Source organism: Mesoplodon densirostris, chromosome 18 (genome assembly GCF_025265405.1).
Source record: "Mesoplodon densirostris isolate mMesDen1 chromosome 18, mMesDen1 primary haplotype, whole genome shotgun sequence".
NCBI lineage: Eukaryota > Metazoa > Chordata > Mammalia > Artiodactyla > Ziphiidae > Mesoplodon > Mesoplodon densirostris.
The window spans coordinates 58,052,484-58,067,848 of record NC_082678.1 but is presented as its reverse complement, the minus strand read 5'-3'; the positions used below and the strand labels follow the sequence as shown (position 1 = coordinate 58,067,848).

Below are 15,365 nucleotides of genomic sequence, written 5' to 3'. Positions count from 1 at the left end.
TTTCATATGAGCAGGATCTGTTAGCACTGACAGACTGAAACTATCAAAAAAGATTTATTGTTTAAGTCACCTATCTCAATATCTCATTCAGTGCAAGGCTACAGACCTTAGATATTTCTGTGCTTGTTTCCAGGGGACTACCCTGGTTGCCAAGTTAAAGCAGATGAACAAGTATGAGTTCTCCAAAGTAAGAGTTTACATTAAGAATGAAAGCACAGCCCTGGAAGTGGATAGCTCAATCAGACACAAGGTACAATCCACTGACAAATAGTTCAGAAAGCCAAGAAAACGTACGAAACCCATGAGCTTTCGAACTTCGAAACACATCCAGAGACGGAATCAGAAACAGAAGCTTTGGTCTTTTAAAAGAGACCTTCACAAATCAGGTTTGTGTTTGTTTCCTTTTTCTTTCACATTTTAAGCCTCAATCAAGTCAGCTGTCTCTAGGGATTTTGAAATTGCTATAGATTAAAATCCTCTCTGACTCAACTGTTTGACTAATGCCGAGTGTTTAATAATTCTACTTGTAAGAGACTTTTTTTGATGAAACCCTGCCGTATGCTAGCTTCAGATGCACCACAGCTGCACCATATATAAAGCACCACTGTCCTTATTTTCTTTACGACTGCATTTAGAGATGAGAAAATGTATTATTATGAACAGTTCTATTATTTGGCAGACCTGGCAGAAAACAGTTTTACAATACTAATGTAGCAACTATCACCTATAGAGACAAAGACCTACTTCCAGGTACTGATGACACATATTCATGGCTTGCTTCCAAGGATAGGAAGTTAATCATTGTGATAGATAGAGTTAAGTTAATGAATTTCTAAACTTTATGCTTTCAATAATAAAACCATTTAAGCTATAGCATTTGGACTCTTCACTTCCACAGATCAGGCACTTTGATACTCAACAGGTTGCGTAAATTGAATCCATATATTGTATTTACGTTCTCTGTCAAGGTTGCTTCTCCACATTTGAGAGATCAAAGGCAAAACAGTCATCAACCCTGTAGCCTTCAATACTGTGTTCATGACATTTAATCAAGTGCCAACTCCACCGCATCATTCACCAACCTTAACAATATTTAAATGCATGGCGTCGGTTAGCAGCAAATGTAGGCACAGTACTGTTTTAATGCACACACGCACACCCCTCACACACACACGTGCACACACAACTGCATGTGCACACGCAGCCATCCCTCCCCACCACCTCCCCAAAAAAGAAGAGGAAGATGGCAAAAACTATATATACTCTCTACATTGTGCAAGAAAAGAAATTACAAATGCACAGAAATACCCAGTAAACCCTTTGGAGGTAGTTTTCTACCTGAGGCAGTATCGGTCACGGTGGAAATCCCCCTTCGATCAGACGCTGGACGGGATGACCCTGGCATGCTGACTGGGTCAGAGCGGACTGGCTGGATCCTGCAATGCAATTTAATTTAATTCACATATGTTACTGGCATCAAAACTGTCGCCGGCTACAACAGATCTTCAATCAGGAATGCTGGAATAGCCCAGTCCATTAAAGAACCATTCCTTCTAAAACAAGGCAAACAGGGGAGCTGCGGTCCCTTATCCTCGCAGAAGGCTAAAGCACAGCATTCTCTACACTCTAGACCTCTTCTTCTCTTTGCATGTTTTCAATAGATTTTAAGCAAAGGACTGAAAAACTGAAATTAATTTAAAGGGATAAATTAAGCAGCATGGGAGAGGACACAGAACACATTATACTGAAAACTTTGGCATTTGCAAAGGAGATGAAGAGTTTTGAGAATCTTCAAATTCATGAATAGAACCATGCCTTCCTTAAAAGACAGCATTAATAGATACAAATTTTGAGTCACTCCCTTAAAATCCTTAATGAAAGTTACTTTATATATGACAACAAGCATAGGATAACAGAGCTGTGTTGGGATGTGGCTGCCAGGGGGTTAGCTAGGATTACTACTATCTAACTGAGTTACCTCCAAAAATTATCAATTAGCATTGAAGAATCAATTAGAGTCTCAGCAAAATTGCAATTTACTACATACAATTTCAAGTTGCTTGGGAATGGCAAATCTATAAATGCCAAGAGTCTGTTTCCAGTTGTATTGGATTAATACTATTCACACAAAAATTTCTGTATGGCTAAAAGATCTGAGAGGCCCGGGCAGCTTAAAGGAATAAAGACTTGTTATAACAATATAATCATGCATTTTTGGCGATTCGTTCATTCAGTAAGTATTTGCTGAATATTAATCACGTGTCAGTATTATTCTAGGAACAAGCAGAAACAAAACACGAATACAAAGTCTGTGTGCAGATATATAGTATAGCATATGGACATTCAGGACTGATGCAAAAGAAAACTGGAGTGTGAAAATGAATGAAATAGGTAATGAAAGCTCAGAATGAAGAAATCAGGGGAGGAATGTACGGTCCACAGCAGATCGAGATGATCTTATGGCGCTATAACAGAAATTGGACCTGTATACAGTATTAGGATGTGTATATATGCAAAGAGGCAAGAAGTGCCCTTTAAACATAGAACTAGAACAAGTGAACCCTTGGAATTGTGACCAAGCATGATAAATGGAGAGCATCTTGAGGAGCATGATTTGGCTTAAGCATAGGGTTTATAGTGGATACTGGTGGAAGGTAAGAATCGATAAGCACCATGGGACAGATTATAGAAGCCTGATATACCACTTATGGACTACAGAAAAAGAGTCCTTTTTAAAAAAAATAATTTTGCTTTTTACATTTAGATCCGTGATCCATTGAGTTAATCTTTGTGAAGAGGTATTTTTGTTTGTTTTTAAAATATATTTATTTATTTATTTTTGGCTGCACTGCGTCTTCATTGCTGTGCGGGGGCTTCCTCTAGTTGCAGAGAGTGGGGGCTCCTCTTTGTTGAGGTGCACGGGCTTCTCATTGCGGTGGCTTCTCTTGTCGCGGAGCACGGGCTCTAGGCGCATGGGCTTCAGTAGTTGTGGCTCATGGGCTCAGTAGTTGTGGCTCATGGGCTCTAGAGCGCGGGCTCAGTAGTTGTGGCACATGGGCTTGGTTGCTCCGTGGCAATGTGGGAATTGACAGGCGGATTCTTAACCACTGCGCCACCAGGGAAGTCCCAAAAGAGTCCTTATTGAAAGCACAGCTCGAATGTATATGCATTTGTTGTATGAAAGAAAGAAATGGGGCAGGGCGGGGGGATGAAAAATGATGCATTTGATCTAGTACTGGAAGTTGGAAATGTTGATGATCACTGCTGTAGTGGACAATAATGGTGCCCTAACCAGTATGCCTTCTGCCCCAGGTAATTTTCCCAAGCCAGTCATGGTAATTCCATCATCTCATGGTGAGATTAATTAGCTCAGGGATGGGCAGGCCGAAGCAAATGCGGGCCAGTGAGAAAAGAGGAAGAGTTTATTTGAAGTTTCTAGAAGAGATGTTCTCTGGGTCTTATAAGAAACAAGAAGCTAGCCTGTTAGACATGCCCAGTGCATGCAAATCAAAGCTCCTTCCCAGTCTAAATATTTATGTGGCCTAATAATTTTCCTATTATTAATTCACTTTATAGCATTGGAGTTTCTGAATCATCCAGAGTTGTGGGTGGAGTGTGGACTGGGCTATAGATGAAAGAAGATTGGCCAAGAAATGAAGTGTTGAAGCTGGGCAATGGATACACAGGGGTTAATTCTATTATTCTCTTTAACTTTACATATTTTTATATATGCTTGAAATTTTTCCATAATAATAATAAAAAAAAAGACCAAAAAAAAAAAAACTGGTGGGGGTGATGGAAATGTCCAAGAATTAGACTGGGGGATGTAGCACAACATAGTGAATGTAATAAAGCCACTGAATTGTACAGTGAATTTTATGTTATGTGAATTATATATCAATTAAAATAATATGATTAAGGTGTGAAGATCTAATGTATCACATGGTGACTATGGTTGATAAAACTATATTATATAACTGAAGTTTGCTAAAAGAGTAGAAGTTAAATGTTCTCACACACAGAAAATTCACAACATACATATATAAAATACATCAGTTGATGGATGTATTAATTAACTAGATGAAAAAATAAAATGATCAAATGAAATTGATTTCTTAGGAGCTAATCTTGAATGGAAAACTAGGTTTTATATTTCACTTTCTTTTACATTATCTATTTCTCAGGTCTATTAATAAATATTTCATTGACCTTTGTTACGAGTTAAATCCCTATTCCAAATAAGGAGCTGGTATGAGGTTAGCCATGCCTAACAGCCATGCCTGTTATAGATATGACAGCCACCAATACACCTGACTGTTGCCATTTTGGTTAGGATACAGGGAAGCAGAATACCACAGCATCAAGTAATTCTTAGCAATATGAGGTATAGGACAAGGTACCAGGTGTAAAGGGTCAGTTGAGCCAAAAAATCTAAACAAGACCTCACAATTTAAATGAGAAGGTAGGGGGCCGCTTCCCTGGTGGGGCAGGGGTTAAGAATCCGCCTGCCAGAGCAGGGGACATGGGCTCGAGCCCTGGTCCGGGAAGATCCCACATGCCGCGGAGCAACTAAGCCCATGCGCCACAACTACTGAGCCTGCGCTCTAGAGCCCACGAGCCACAACTACTGAGCCCACGTGCCACAACTACTGAAGCCCGTGTGCCTAGAGCCCGTGCTCGGCAACAAGAGAAGCCACCACAACGAAGAGTAGCCCCCACTCACCGCAACTAGAGAAAGCCCGTGCACAGCAAAGAAGACCCAATGCAGCCAAAAATAAATTAATAAAAATAAATTAATTTAAAAATAAATAAAGAAATAAAGAAGAAGGTAAAGTCAACAGCCATACTGCCATTGTGCATAAGCCTAAAGAAATGTAGAACCAGAGGTGAGGAGCTGGGATAAAGTGATAGTGGACAGGAGTGAGGAGAATATAAAGAGTGGGATTTCTAACTGGATGCTGGGCAGGAAATGGTACTAAACAGGACACGTAATTGAAATGATGTGAGGTAAATCTGAATTTTCCATCAAAACTGTGTTCTAATGGGGTTAAGGTCATAACCAAGGGCCTATATGCTCAAATGTTTAAATATAAAACAAGTGAAATAAAAAAAAATTATAAACCTGGGACTAGCATAAAGGTTTCTAATATTTGTATGTTCCCAACAAATAGGACAGAAACAATTTAAATACCGGGAACTCTTTAGTATAAGAAAAAGAAAAGTCCCTGAGGAAAATTCTGGAAGGATTTCAGGAATAAAGCTCTGTCTGAAGACGCAAGTTAGAGAGCTTTTAGATGAAGAACTGTATCTGAAGTAAGAGGTAAGAAAGCTAGGGGAGGTCAAAAACAAAGTAACAGGGGACTTCCCTGGCAGTCCAGTGGTTAGGACTTCACCTTCCAGTGCAGGGGGTGTGTGTTCGACTCCTGGTCGGAGAGCTAAGATCCCACATGCCTCGTGGCCAAAAAACCAAAACATAAAACAGAAGCAATATTGTAATAAATTCAATAAAGACTTTAAAAATGGTCCACATCGGGCCTCCCTGGTGGCGCAAGTGGTTGAGAGTCCGCCTGCCGATGCAGGGGATACGGGTTCGTGCCCCGGTCTGGGAGGATCCCATATGCCGCGGAGCGGCTGGGCCCGTGAGCCATGGCCGCTGGGCCTGCGCATCCGGAGCCTGTGCTCCGCAACGGGAGAGGCCACAACAGTGAGAGGCCCGCATACCGCAAAAAAAAAAAAAAAAAAAAAAAAAGGTCCACATCAAAAAAAAAGAAAAACTTTAAAAACAAAAAACCCAAAGGAACAGAGCTGTGTACACAGGAGCTGGGGATATCCTCCAAAGAAAAGGGACAGGGTCTTATCAGAGTAGCGGGTGACAACCATCAGAAAGAAAAAAAGGTGGGGGGAGAATCTTGTGAATACTTTAGTAAAGAGAATAAACATAGTTTTATGGGTCTATTTTATTAACATTTAAGTAACAACATAACCTATAAAAACATTTGAATATGCACTGACTCACTAAGCTGAGGCCTGACTCTACTTGACTTTCTGAAATGGGATCATATTTTATAATTAGTAAATATGAAAAATGGTCCAGCACCCACTGTACTGTCACTATTGCTTCACATCTTAGGGAGAAGTGCCACTTCTAGAAAGCTGAAGAAAATACACTGAACCAAAAAAAGCAAAAATGTATGGAAGAAATAAAATACAAAGAAAACTAAAATAAAAAACTAAAATACTTAGAAAGGTATTACAGGAGACATGTTTCATTATATGAGTTATTCTTAAAGAAGAAATATCTAGGCCTAATCCACCTCTGCAACAGCTTTTGCATTGTTATAAAGATTTGTTATTAATGTTGACAAAGAAGTAGAATAAAAACATATTTCCAACATAGCGATTGGGACACATTTTTCCACAATTTTTAAAAAAGAGATGCAAGGAAAAGGTCAGAGGGCTATTTCAGATTCAAATAAAAATACACTGTAGACGTTTTTTTTTTTAAAAGAACACAAGGAAAGGGAGATTATATTGCATTAGACTGAGCCCTTCACTGTCTGTTGTATCCTAATGTGTCAAGTCTTGGTGTAACAAATTAAACTGCTAAGCAAACAGAAGAGCACAAAAGTCAAAAAGTTCTCAGTTACATTTAAAAAAATGCTAATAATAAAAGGCATACTCTGTAAACTACTGTGATTCTTACAAGTAAGGATCGAGAATATATATGATGAAAACATAGCAAGACAGATAAAGAGATAGATATTAGAAATATGAGAGAGGCATCATAAAATAAGATGGCTTTAAAAAGTACACTGAATATTAGATTTAGGGAAGTACAATCCAGAACACAAATATTTATTGGATGTGATGAGATCTCACATAAGATCCCCAGTGATAATAACGAACCACAAGTTACACTGCATGTATTCTGCAACGTGATACAGGGTCAAAAGGGGAAATGCAAATATTATCTAAGCTGTTAACTACAAATGAACATATTAATGTGTTCAAATCACTCTCTAGTTCTTATTTCTTACCTGAGACTGTTGAGATCAAGATCATCTGTATCAAAATCCGAAAGGGGCTGTGGAGTATCACTTGGACCATGAGACTGCAACACAGATGAACTGGATGATATGACTGTGGTTTGGCCTGAGGGATGGATGGTTTTGAACTGGAACTGGGGACCCATCCACAGACGTCTGTGGGGTCCGGTGTGCGTTACAATTTCTACCTGGAACAGATTAGGAATCATGATTGAAATGTATTAGGCTCTCCCTTTGAGAGCCTTTCATGATCCACCCCCCACCCCAGTCTCAGCTCTGAACACTCACATTCTCCAAGAAGCCCATCTTAACCAAGTGGAAGAGGGACAGGACATCTACAATCAAAAGGTGATGACAGGGACTTCCCTGGTGGTCCAGTGGTTAAGAATCCGTCTTGCAACACAGGGGACACTGGTTCAATCCCTGGTCGGGGAACTAAGATCCCACATACCGCAGGGCAACTAAGCCCGCATGCCGCAACTGGAGAGCCTGTGTGCCACAACTACAGAGCCCATGCGCTCTGGAGCCTGCACACCATAACAAAAGATCCCATGTGCTGCAACTAAGACCAAGCGCAGCCAAAAAATAATAATAATAAATAAATATTTTTTTTTAAAAAAAGATGATGACAATAGCAACCTATAGAGACATTCACTACACCCCTCTACAGGTTCTCACCAAAATATATCAATACCAGAAACTCATTTTGTGTATGTGTAAATATATGTGTGTATATGTAAACACAAGTACACACACACACACACATGCACCCCACATATATAACACAAAAATCACATGAGAATAAAAGGATCAGTTGCCTGCCTCATATACCGAGCACTGGCTCCCTAGGGACTACGTTTTTCACTCATTCTAGACAGTACTTACCACTTTGTGGGCATGCAGTGAATACTACACCTATCAATCCACAGATTAAAAGTAATTCCTTCATTGAGGAGCAAGCTCATGACAAATGTGAAGTTGTTCTTGAACTATCCAAGGAAAAGAAAAGGTCTGAAATAATTTAATACCCAAAGCCAGTTTCTTTCCACAATTAAACACTATAATATTTACTTTACTGCCCTCAAAATCCTCCAAAATTCACATTTAATGGAAGAGAGGACTACATATTTTCCCTCAAACTAGATTTGTCTTCAAAATACCATTTCTTAATTAGATTGTTTTCTCAACTACCATGAACATTCACATAGGTATTTTAAATGCTGCAAAACAGTAATAACAAAATGCTTTACGAATTTCATGCTCTATGGAGGGGGTACGGAATGTTGCCAATATCAGACAATGCAGAGAGTAAGACACAGAGTAAAACCTAAAAATAAACATGTGATTTTACAAATGAGCAACTTGAACAAGAGACTAAATACGCAAACCTTTGGTAAAACACTATTTCTCAATGTCTTGTAATTGCTACATCCATGTCTGTATACATACTTTATGGAACTGACTTGTCATGTGCCTTAGTTTTGCCCTGAGTTCTTTTATATTTAATCACATTTCTCTTATTGCAGTGATTAATTCTTAACAAAATGTAACTGGAAAGGTTCATGGAGTGCAGCTCTGTGTTTGTAAGTCCTAAAGGGCAAAAGCATCACGGTCTTGGAACAATATTCACATTCCCACTAATCACAGGGAGAAAACTACTCAGATTTAGGACAGTGATTTCTCATTCAAGGAGTTGTAGTCAGCAATGCAAATGAGGCCACAGATGAAGCATTCTGTGTATTTTAAGCTCAAAACCATCAGTGTCACAGAGCCGAGAGGTAAACAGATGCCTGTGCAATTTCACTGAGGCAATGGCCAGATGTTCCTGCTCACTCTCCTGTTGTATGCGGTACAAACATATTGTAGATACTTTCACACTGACAGCACACATTACCCCTTTTTCTAACTGAAAAGTGGAAGTGAAGGACAGTGGTTTCTTTGCCAGCATTCTTTTTTTTTTTTTTTATCGTGGTATCCTCAAGAAAGGACGTATCTCCATATGCATCAAGCTCCTTCAAGGAGCTTCCTGGGAGTATTTTTGGTGTGATGAAATGTATGTCAGCTAGAAACAATTTGATTCTCCAGTTCCCAGATTCCCTTTAGTTTTTCAGGCTCCCTTCCCTGAGAAAGCAATGAAACGGCCCCCGGCCCCACTGAGGCACCTGTCTGATGAAAAGCCGCTGGATTGGTAATCTGAGACCAGTCATTAACTGCACCAAATGATGTCAGACTTGAGACAGACATAACAGCATTCGTAATGAAGTCACTTTTAATCTCATCATTCTGAAATCTGCCTGAGTATCTTTTATGTCAAAGCCCTTGAGATGAAGACAGCTTCACCTAGCAGGGAGAGGAAGGGTCAGTCGATGCTGTTACAGGACTGGTTTTGAGACCGCTAGAAGCGGCATTACAGGAGCTTAGGAAAGGAAAGCCAGGCGGGCACTTGTGTAGATTAGAATGCTTAACTTTCCTAATCAAAGTATGGGCCCAATCTTCAGAAACTGTTGCCTCCACAAAAGAAAAGCCCAAAGATTGTTGAATGGCTTCCCTGTTTTAACAAGGCCAATTCTTATATTAATCCTAACAGTCCATCTGAAATCCAAGGTCCTGGGGGATATGAATGGATTGTTTGAAAGACAGCATATTTTATGCTCTCTGTGTGAAAGCTAATGTACACACACACATATATATACATATATATATATATATATATGTATATGTGTGTGTATAAAATACATGTATATGTATCCCTGCAGCAGTATTTATGAGAAATTCTTAATATGGAAAGACAATTGATTATTTCTTGGGGAACCTAAAAAAATCCCAATTCTGCCCATTTTCCTCTAAGGAAAATAATTTTTAAAATTCAAGAAAAAAAGAGCTAACGGACATCTGTTTTCTGTCACTTTAACAGACCCAGTGTTTCAGAGTCTTACCTGAGACAGCCACTCTTCATCTTCCTGTCCACTATGGTCAGAAGCTAAACTGTCATAGGACCCATGCCGAGTAATGGGCCCTGGACTTCCAGGGGGAACCACTGCAGGAGAAAGAAAACGCATTTAAACAACTTTAATCCATGCAGTGAAAAAAATGGATGTGGGCATAACCATCCTGGATACTGTGGTCATTTATAAGCTAAAATAAGACATTCAGTGCACAATTCAAATAATTAACGAACAAGAAAGACTGAATTTCTGAGGAATAAGAAAAATCTCCAAATAAGAGTACACTTTAAAAAACATCTGCAGGAATTTAGTCATTACATATATCACTGTTAAAGAAATACACAACTAATTGCATCTTAACAGCACAAGTACATTAAGGAATAGTGACAATTCCACTGCCCACGCACCAATGTAATTCCTAGCCTTTAGGACACGTCAGTCCCCTCCATCTAACAATGAAATTCATTTAACGCAGTTCCTATAATTCAGGAAGGGGTTTTTAAAACAAATATCAAATAAGATTCTTTAAGAGTCTATTTAATAGTTCATATAAAGGGAAGGCAGTAAAATATTTTTAATTTTAAAACACTTTTAGTTCCTAAAACATTTCATTTATCCAAAGAAATGTTTCATTTTTTCTGGATACTTCAGTAGTTTCCCTGATTCTTAGGTGGTAGGATATAGGCTTTAAAACACAAAGAGGCTGCTTTCTCATACAAAGAAGAACCTTTGCTTAGTCAAAGCAATAAAATGAATCAGCAAACATTTATTGAGTTCCTAATGAACCAAATACCATCCCAACAGAAACTTACTTAAAGTCCCATACTATTTTTTTTAAAATTTAATTTAATTTATTTATTTTTGGCTGCATTGGGGTCTTTGTTGCTGAGTGCGAGCTCTCTCTAGCTGTGGCGTTCAGGGACCACTCCTCGCCACGGTGTGCAGGCTTCTTATTGCGGTGGCCTCTCTTGTTGTGGAGCACGGGCTCTAGGGCGTGCGGGCTTCAGTAGCTGCGGCACTAGGGCTCAGTAGTTGTGGCTCCTGGGCTCCAGAGCTCAGGCTCAGTACCTGTGGCACACTGGCCCAGCAGCTCTGCAGCACGTGGGATCTTCCCAGACCAGGGCTCGAACCCATGTCCCCTGCACTGGCAGGTGGACTCCCAACCACTGTGCCACCCAGGGAAGTCCCTAACGTCCCATACTATTTATTTGCTTATTTTTATTATAAAATAGACTTCACTTTTAAGAACAATTTTAGGTTCAAAACAAATTGGATGAGAAGATAAGAGATTTCCCATATATTCTCTCCCTCTGTATACATTTTAATACTAAGAGAAATAAAGCAATAAAGTACTGAGGGGAAATAGAGAAAAGAAAAGGAAGAGAACAGAAGAGGATGGAAAGTTGGTGAGTATTAAAGAAACCGAGAAGAAACAGAAAAGAATGAGAAAAAGAAAATAATCTCAGAATTTCTACCACCCAGAGATAGGTATATATACTTCAGTATGTGCATTTTCCTTAGGCTACATTCCTAAAAATGAAATCAAAGGATATGAACATGTCTAAATTTCTTAATGCATATTCCCAGAAAGAGTTACACTTCCACGAGCAGTGACTGAGAACGCTAATCTCACAGCACTCTTGCCAGAACAAGGTGTTTTGAAGAACTAAATCTCAGTGAAACAGTATTACTGAAGTAGACAGAGCAGAACACAGGACAAGATTTTAAAGAAGATGTACTCACAAAAACCTTATCTTAACTATCTGGGAGAGGAGAAATGATACCAGTCAATTACTCATCAGAGGGAGATAAATAGTATTAAAATACAAGATTTGCAGTGGTTAAAACTATTAGCTATTAGTTCTTCAGATTCATAGTTCTACAGCTGAGAGGCATGCTGGCATCTGGCACAAAACACAAGCGATCACCAAAGCATAACACCTAATTTCTTAGGATTTTGAATATCATGCAGAAAAGAATACCATAATAATCAATTAATATTTAAGCAACCTTTAAAATAATTTGGGTGTATATTGCAAAGATGATAAGTAAATTTATGTTTGCAAAGGCTGAGTTGTTCCCCAACCATTTGTATTCTTTTTTTTTTTTTTTTTTTTTTTTTTGCGGTACGCAGGCTTCTCACTGTTGTGGCCTCTCCCGTTGTGGAGCACAGGCTCCGGACGCACAGGCTCAGCGGCCATGGCTCACGGGCCCAGCCACTCCGCGGCATGTGGGATCTTCCCGGACCGGGGCACGAACCCGTGTCCCCTGCATCGGCAGGCGGACTCTCAACCACTGCGCCACCAGGGAAGCCCTAGTACGGTACTTTAAAACAAGCCCATCCATCTAACTAAAAAGGATACACTGTCAATTTTCTTTAGAGAATACAACTTCAAAAGTACTGCCTGTACACACAGGCATTTGATAAGTATAGATCAACAACCAAGGGCAGGATGAGCAGATCGTTATGAGGTAACTGTGAGCTAGACTTTGTTTATATTGTGTTCTCAGGAAAGCAGATCAGGCTTCTAGTGAGTAAATAAAAGCTAAAAAAAAATCACTAAGTGTATTTTGCTGTCTTACAGTGATATATGAGTGTGTGTCTAGGTATGTGTGTATTCCTATGAATATATTTATATATTTTACATGTGTTTATGTGCAAGGCAAACAAAAACAAATCTGCTTCAGCGCTGACCTTTGCAAATTAGTCCTGTTAATCAAAACTCTCAAAAAACTTCCAAGTCAGTAGAACAACCTAAGTAAAATTATGAACAGAAAGATTAAATGGTCCTCTGATAATACCCCTACGTTTGAATCCCATGTAACAAAATTCTCAATTTGAAAATGGAAAATGTCAATTCATAATATAACATCTCAAATCCATAAGTAGTCAGGAAGAGGATCAATGAGTATAGAATTTTTACAAATTACCCACATAAAATATAGTAATTAAATAGAGTTATAAACATTGTATTAACAGATATCTAAAGTGACACGCTGAAATCTCCTTTTTAACACTAGTTAATGGAATATTTGAAGGTTAGGATATGTAGGTTTGAATCAAGGCTCCAAGAACGAGTTATTACTAGTCCTGGAGAAACGTAAAGCTCTCGACATTTCAGGGTGTTTTACCCGAAGGAATAACAGTGCACCCTCAATTCCAGGGAATCAAATTCTTTCGAAAATCCCCAGAAAGTAACAGCTAGATCTCCATAGCCTAAGTTCATCCACAACAAATCTAGTCTTCCAGTTGAAAGACAGAGATACATTTTTACCGTTAATATACTGAATACACTTTATATTAGAGCAGGTAATTACTTTTCTCAGTGTATTGGGCATGGTTTAGATACTCCAGAAAAAATCAGATCTCCTAACTATGGAGTTTATAACAGGGCACACAGGATCTAGATATTCCATTAAGATGAAAGAATAAAAGGGATAATTATTTGCTCCCAGCACCATTTGTCCTTAAAACAATGAAAGATAAAAGAGTTGACAATGCATATGAAAGTTAAAAGACTAACCACATACATGTTATAAGCATCCTTTTTATATAAACTGACACAAAGCATAATGATGAACAATGAGCAGTGCTTATTTATGAACCTAATGAAGGGAAAATCTATTTGGTTCTGTTATGTTCTTGTTCTAGTCTTCCCTGCATCTCTTGAACTCCCAGTAATAAATTCTCTTAGCTTCAGAGGACACAGCGGCTAATCAAGCACAGGCTCTCCTGGAGCAAACTCCATGCTCCCAACTTTAGGAGATGCTCAAAAGCTGTTCTACTCCCTGAAATGGATCTTGGTAGTACTGGAATCAGGGAAATCTACTTCTCAAATAAGGGGGTAAATGTTGATCCAAACGGTATCTCTTTTTTTTTTTTTTTTTTTTGCGGTACGCGGGCCTCTCACTGTTGTGGCCTCTCCCGTTGCGGAGCACAGGCTCCGGACGCGCAGGCTCAGCGGCCATGGCTCACGGGCCCCGCCACTCCGCGGCATGTGGGGTCTTCCCGGACCAGGGCACGAACCCATGTCCCCTGCATCGGCAGGCGGACTCTCAACCACTGCGCCACCAGGGAAGCCCGGTATCTCATTTTTTATGTGAGATGTAGCTCTCTGCTTTAGCTTCTATTGCAAAACCTAAAATATGTTCATATACTGAATAAACAGCTCTAGAAAGAAACTTAGAGAGTCTTTTAATATGAAGAAACGAAAATGGATCCAAAGGTTTTTATTTGGAGAAGTGAGTGAGAGCTGGGTCACACCGACAGCAGAGTGGGCGGTAGAACAAAATATTCTTCAGATTCAGGACCAGACACAGCTTTTGTTTTCTCCTGCTCCATACCATATCCCCACCAATCTTCTGTGAACAATAAAACCCTTACCATGCTGAGGTCTTTAGTGGAGACCTGAGAGGTGAATAATGTTGTGCCAGCATCATTCAGTCCTTTAGGTTATTTAGGGGAACAACATTCCTTTTTCTAGCAACAGAGAAATTTGTGAGTTAAATGACATCATGCTGCCTTGAATGAAACAGCTCAGGCTCCAAGTTCACCCAAAGGCCAACAGTGATAAACTCTCATCCAAGGACAAACTTCAATATATTTTTGGTACTTATTAAAAACAGCATTTAGATAGCAGCCATACAGTAAGAGAGGGTTCTTTACCAAACTCTATTTCTGATCAGAAAGCACTCAGGATCTTAGGAAGAAATTCTGCTTGGGAATGTAGTTTCTTAGTACAGAAAATAAAATTTGCCTTTTAAGAAGAAAAGCTCAAAGAGAAATAATCCGAAAGCAAAATTGTCTAAGGCATTTCCTAACGAACAAGCAATTCACAAAAGAGGAAATACAACGGCCAACAAACACACATAAATAGTAGTAATCAGAGATTGGCAAAATTTAAGAAGTTACGCTTTCATACTATCAAACTGACAAAAATTAAACCCTGGTCTTTTTAAAAATAATTTTTTAAAAAGGGAGAAGGCTCTCAGGTCAAAAATACCACACCTAACTACCTTAAGATAAAGGTACCTACTTATATTTATTGAGGGAGTGACTCTTTCCTCTACTGACGTCTGTAAGTTTTCTCTGTAATTTATAAATGTTTCCATTTAAATGTAAAGGAATTCATTGAATTTCACACACAGAGTAATCAAGCAATAGCACGATCTATTACTGGCTATTCTGTTTATTAGGAGCCATCTCCTGTATCCGTGCAACAACAACTGAAGTGTTACAATACATAAAAGGGAACAGGCTTTACCTATGTTATATATTAAACGGATCAATGATCTTCCTTGCACCCTGACCCTGCGGTACCATAGATGTTCTCTAATTAATTATTAAAGTTTTCTAACAGTCAGTCATTGTACA

General features: G+C 39.1%; 1 protein-coding gene across 8 annotated transcripts in view; it reads right to left on the bottom strand.

Moving 5' to 3' along the window:
• The window catches only part of BCAS3 (BCAS3 microtubule associated cell migration factor), a 581,795-nt gene that overhangs the window by 282,313 nt on the left and 284,117 nt on the right, over positions 1–15,365 (bottom strand). For all 8 annotated transcript variants that reach the window (XM_060081385.1, XM_060081386.1, XM_060081388.1 and 5 more), the window contains exons 20-22: positions 9,983–10,083; positions 7,038–7,234; positions 1,339–1,436 (exon numbers count right to left, since the gene is read on the bottom strand). In XM_060081385.1, coding sequence (XP_059937368.1) covers positions 1,339–1,436; positions 7,038–7,234; positions 9,983–10,083 — 396 coding nt within the window. The remainder of the gene's footprint in view (positions 1–1,338; positions 1,437–7,037; positions 7,235–9,982; positions 10,084–15,365) is intronic.